The following is a 6006-nucleotide window of genomic DNA, read 5'->3' on the forward strand; positions in this document are numbered from 1 at the left end:
TTATTAAAAATTATCACCTGCAGCTGCAACTTTAATCGATTGTATCCAATTCTTCGACCATTGTGTAATGACCGAAGATTCAAATGTAATCGAATAATAAACTTTTGCAAATAGATTTAAAGTAAATTGATAAATTAAAATCAGCTGTTTTAACTATTATCTTCTAATTTCATTGCTCTGTGACATTTATAAATTTCTATCATTGATTTTGACTAATGCCAAATGAGAATTTAAGCTTAGATACAGAAAGCACAGAGTACATATTTTTTGGTAAAATGGCGACGTTTGGAGCTGCAAAAAGTTTATCCCGAGGTGTTTCCTATTCGTTTCCATTGTGGAAGGAAATTGAGTATTCTGCTGCTACAGCCGGGGGCCATGGTGGTAAGATTATTTTATTTTTCTCTTGGCCAATTTCAATTTTATCTCCTGCTAAAAATTATCTTCTGTTAGTTTCTATTTCATTAAGTTTGCATAATAGAAAATGTAGAATTGCCTTTTTACTTAAATTGCACTTCCTATATTTAAGTGAATTAATTTTATTACTTGTTAAAGAGTTTAAGTCAAGTTTGCCACGGACAGCAAATGCTTGCTTTGCGAAAATTTATCACTGGAGTACATTTCATACACAAGCACTGCATCTTAATGGTGCTTATTGTGTCTAATCCTTATACTTCTAGTAGGAGGAAACTATCTTTTTTAAGGTCCAGGGACCAGACATTAGTGTTAATTATCCATTCGGCGATAGCCTTCTGTTCCAGACTGCATAGAGGCTAAGAAAAAATATCGCATCCGCAAGACTCTGATCCTATCGTGCCATTCAGGTAGACCTAAGGTCAGATTAAGTCGGTATGATTACTTTGGTGGAGATCCATAATCCGTGGTCCACCATCTGAATATCGAGGTAAAGTACCATCATTTCTTAGGCAGCAAAAGTTAGTGGAATGGACTTGAGTGTTGCCTAATGTCCCAATATAACAACTTTTTCAGAAACGGTAATGAAGGGAAAACTTTAGGAGAGTAGAGCGTAGCTACATCCGGCTTATTTGAAATAAGACAATCTTCGTTTAAAAAGATTAGTTGGCCACACCAGTGATAGAAATGTTGCACTCAGGCTTGGCTGACATGCGTGTGTCTCTGATTTTTGTAACCAACAGCAAGTTTATTACTTTCAGTTTTTTGGAAAAAATAAATGCACTATTGTGTGATTTAAAAGAAAATCACAATATATTTAAAATATTTAAAAGGTTGGGCAAAACAGTACTGAGTAACTAATAATAATAAAACTTTTTTGATACGCGGCGTCTCGTTTCAATATAAGCGTAGTTGCTCTCAGTTTGTCTTAAAAGTGAACGCAGACTATCAAACTCCTAGGAGCTACACAAACATTATCGCCCCTAATTTTTAAAGGTGAATGTTGGAATAGAATTCTGGATGTTATAGCAATAGTGTATACATTTTTTTTGTATTTGATGCAGGTGGTTTCAAGTTCTGGAGAAATCTAAGCTTTTTTGTGGGTTTACCAGCGGTTGGACTTTGTATGCTTAATGCCTATCTTGGTATGCAACAAGAACATACGCATCGACCAGATTTTGTGAAATATGATTATCTAAGGGTTCGTACAAAGGTAATATTAATTTTGTTATTCAAGAAGTAACGAGTTAATTTGTTGAATTAACAAATTATTCATGTTGAGGCACAGGTTATTCTAATATTCTATTAATTGATTAATTATCTCAGGCAGATTCTGCTTTCCAAAAGAAATTAAATAACCATTTAAGACATTTTCTGTATCTTGCCACATGTAAAACCAATCTGTAATTAATTCTATGTATTCATCTAATATATAATTGTTACATTAAATTAATATAAATCCAGAGAGAGGTATATTTCAAATTAAGCTTTTTGAATTTAAATATGCCCAATTTTTTATTTCAATCTGTTCTTGAATAAAAAAGCTCGCTGTTATTCTAATCAAATACGTTGAGGTTCACTGTCTAAGTAACATCACATTTTTCCGCCGTAACGTTTTGTATTTTTGTGTAATTAGAGTTTGACTCATCAAGTCAATGCTGATTTTCGCAAACAAAAATTTTAATTGATTGCGGCATACTGGTAGTTGGAGGTTATTGTTTAACTTTATTGTAAATGCTATGTATTACTACTGGCCGGTGAGACTGTTGTACAAAGGTTAATCGTCAGAAACTTCACGAAAAAGCTTTATGTTATAAAATATCCAACTTAGACAATTTTTTTCGTCCTTGAAGTTATTGAAATTATTGAAGTTAAATTGTAACTTTTAAATAACAAACTATAAAATTCCCATTTTTTTTTTTTTTTAAGTAAAGACATATTCTCGTTTATATTTATTTTATTATAAAATGTACTTACACTTTTGTTAGTCTGATCTAATTAAAACTACTCTTTCGGGACATTAGACAAGTCTGTTCTCTCCGTTCTAATCAAAGTAGTGATGTTACTGTCAAACGGATAAAAACGTTGAAGCTCGAAAAGTTGTCTACGAAGATTATTTCAACACCTAAAATGATGAATGGTGATAACTGATAACAAATCTGAAACCTGCTATGAAAGAAAAGAAAGACTAGCGTGCTAATCAGTTATGTTAGATCAGAAGCTAGTAGATTGTGAATTGAAAACATTAAAGCGGAATTTATTCCATCGTGTTACCTCCATTGAATTTGTAAAAATTTCTTTAAAAGAATAAGCATTTTATATTCTTTTTCGTGTACATTCTAAATTATTAAACCGCGTAGTATTAAAAAGATATGCAGTATATTAAGAAAACTTTTATATATTTTCAATAGGTTTAAATGCTTTTATGGTTAAATGTTTTGATTAAATTTGTATTTTTTGTTTTTCAGAAATTTCCTTGGGGCGATGGAAATCATTCTATTTTTCACAATCCTCACACTAATGCATTGCCAGATGGATATGAAGATGCCCATCATTAGTCCTTTTAGTTTCTTCTAGAACGTATTTAATCCTTTTTTGTTAAATATTAAGGCCAAATATAGCTAATGTTACAGATTATGTATTTATTTCTACTCCTTTATTTTATTAACAATATTCGGATTTTTCGGATTTTAAAAAATAAATTTTATAATTATGACATTAATGTTCAAATGGCCCTAACAGCCAGGACCTACACCAAATGTGGCTGTTACAAACCCTATCCCAACATAAATCCTGTTACTTATCTTTTGTTTTTATATTAGAATAGGATTTTGCAGAAAAGAAATTGGATTCAGTGCCTCAACCTACACTCACTTTAACTTAGTCTGTTAACATTTTACTTTGCGTCCATCCTGAAATGGCACTTCTTTAATCAATTACAGGACATCAAAAACCTTAAGGGTCCCAAAACTAATGTGTGCTTTTCATTCCGATGTTGGCTTCTCATACCCTAAATAGCTAAACAAGCGTTGTACTCTGTAATATACTTAAGTCAACTAGGCCGCCCATATAACAACTAAGGCATAATGCACCATTTATTTCTTCTTAAATCTAATGCAGAGACTTACGACCTTGCATCGTAATATTCATAACATTGTGCAATATGAGGGTGCAAATTCGTTTTATTATAATCCCAGGATAATTGACCTCACATAAAATTCGAACCCTTTGCGAATATGGTAGAGCTTCCAAGCTCTTTTCTGGTTTACTTTTTGTAATAACTAACAGTCTTCTCTTGACACACGAATAAATGGTGCCAAAAATGAAAGTTTTTAATTGCGATAATACCGACTGCGTTAAATGCAATTAAAAGTATACATGAATTATACATTACTTGGTTAAATTTTTTGTCTTCTAACGAGAGCCACAATAGTAGATTGAAGAGTTGAATACGGCTCCAGAAATGCAATAACTAAAATTTTGCTACAAAAATTATTTAAATAAAAATTATACACAAAGGTGCCATGTAGTCAGCCGAGTGCTTAAAGGGGACAAAGATTGGCTACTATCATACATAAATATTTTTTGGTACATATGATGAAACTCTAAATGTGTGTATAGTAGAACTAAATAAGTAGGATCTCGACAGCAAAACTGGGGGCAATGTGACGGGGAATCGTTCTGATTTTCGGATGTGAGAGTCAACTATCATTAAGAATGATGATTTGGTTATCTACCATTAATTAATTATCCTTGGGAATATTGAGGAGCGGTCAAAAACCCTGAGGAAAGCAATAAAATTTCCGAACGGTATTAAAAAAAAATATTTTACCAATAAAATATTTGATCTTTTCTCAATATTCCCAAGGAATTTATCATTAAGCTTTTAATGTGTAAGCTTTGAGTTAGAGCTTCCACATGTGACATTTTTATGACATTCTGCTTTTTCACCAACTAAGGGGAAGTACTTCAATCGTTTAATTATCTTCGCGTAAACCGATTAATACATGGAATTCATTGTTATTCGATTCTAATATTTTTGCAGATATAACTTTTGGAGATCTCGACGCATAGATTCTTTACGGGAAGAGCTTGCCCCACGTAAGTAAGGCCTTAATTATTATTATTTATTAATCAATTATTATTATGATTAGTTATTACTTTGAAAATCTTCGCTCAACATTTGTAAAATTTGGCTGGAAGAAGTGGTTAGAGTTTCCCTTCTTAAACACATAAAAATGAATTGACATTTACATTCAAATTCCACCCTGCTCTTACACTTGATAATGTATTGTAAACGTGCCGTATTCGCAGATTAATTTCCCTTTCCACTTTTAAGGTGAAGTACAGTTATCGCAATTTAATTTCTTAATCGAAATTGCTACTTACCCACAAATACCTTTCACTTTATTCAAAACTTTTTTGTGAAGTTCTGCGGGGACAGCAACCCATGGCGTACTTTTAAAATATTCTCTGCAGTGGTAGTAACAGTTTTGATGCTACATCATATAAAGTTATAAAGAAAGTGCTAATTTCAATGGCAAGAAAATCTGCAATCTAGATATGCAACTTTACATAATAGATTTTTACGTTTGGAATTTTCTGATAAAAGGCGATTTTTAAAGTTGGAATGATAATTGAAGAAATATTTCCATAACATTCATTTGAAAGTATTAAAAACATTCGATTTATTGCTCTTGATAATCTACAACATACATATGTACTTATGTTACTATGTCCAATATCATCATGAGTGTGCGTAAGCGTCTAGAACCAGAAGACATTAATAAATACATTCTATCCCCTAAATTAATTGTGCATATTAGCGTTATTTATTTATTTACAATAATGGCACTCACCCAGTTACAATGAAATATAATTTAAAGTAACATTTAATAATAACGTATTATTATAATAATTTTTCCCGTAATACGGATATTTATTTATCATTAGATATACAGATTCGTTCTAATCAAGGGACAATTAAAGTAAAATTTGTCCAAAACGTAAAAAAATAAAATAAAAACATTAGTTTTAAAAGTTAAGTATAAGGGTTGATGATACAACAAAAGGTACATAAATCAGCAACTACCCAACAATTCATTCATGCTTTAGCTCGTAATTTCTGCCATTATGAACATTAAAAAAAACTTGTTTTATTCAAAATGTATACAATTTAAGTAATTTTACTGCATTAAATTGTCATTAATACTGTTTAGAATTTGTTAGATGTCACAGACCCTTATGCTGGCAGTTTTTAACTACAAAAAAAAACTAGTAAACAAAAAAATTACGATAAAAACTTCAAAACATGTTAAAAAGAAATGCACACATCAGCATGCGTTAGATTTTTTGTCATCACTTTTAAATACAAGCATGCAATAGGAAGATAACATCGGTTAGTGTTCATTATTTGGTTAACATGATTTGCACATCACTTTATCTAGATTCTAGGAGGGTGGCCTTAATGTACTACGCCACCGCGACCCAATTATTTACTTTATCTAGTAGTTAAGCATTAAAAATAGTAGATAATTTATAATAATCTAGATCATTAATATTGAATATTAATATAATAATTAAAATCTTCTTCTC

At 31.1% G+C, this 6006-nt stretch overlaps 1 protein-coding gene across 1 annotated transcript; it reads left to right on the plus strand.

Moving 5' to 3' along the window:
- Positions 1-222: 222 nt before the first annotated feature.
- Positions 223-3045, plus strand: LOC141453767 (cytochrome c oxidase subunit 6A, mitochondrial-like). Its single transcript, XM_074127355.1, has 3 exons — positions 223-381; positions 1476-1624; positions 2880-3045. The coding sequence occupies exons 1-3, from the start codon at positions 276-278 to the stop codon at positions 2967-2969; spliced, it is 345 nt and encodes a 114-aa protein (XP_073983456.1). The 5' UTR covers positions 223-275; the 3' UTR covers positions 2970-3045.
- The last annotated feature ends 2961 nt before the right edge of the window (positions 3046-6006 follow it).

Source organism: Rhodnius prolixus, unplaced genomic scaffold (assembly GCF_049639745.1).
Source record: "Rhodnius prolixus isolate KJV_2025 unplaced genomic scaffold, Rpr scaffold_3, whole genome shotgun sequence".
In the NCBI taxonomy this organism is placed as follows: domain Eukaryota; kingdom Metazoa; phylum Arthropoda; class Insecta; order Hemiptera; family Reduviidae; genus Rhodnius; species Rhodnius prolixus.

Bases quoted from the DNA above. Each gene is read 5' to 3' on its own strand.
- LOC141453767 (XM_074127355.1), top strand. From the start codon at position 276: ATGGCGACGTTTGGAGCTGCAAAAAGTTTATCCCGAGGTGTTTCCTAT. The intron at 382-1,475 runs GTAAGATTATTT...TATTTGATGCAG, and splicing joins TACAGCCGGGGGCCATGGTG to GTGGTTTCAAGTTCTGGAGA. The intron at 1,625-2,879 runs GTAATATTAATT...TTTGTTTTTCAG, and splicing joins ATCTAAGGGTTCGTACAAAG to AAATTTCCTTGGGGCGATGG.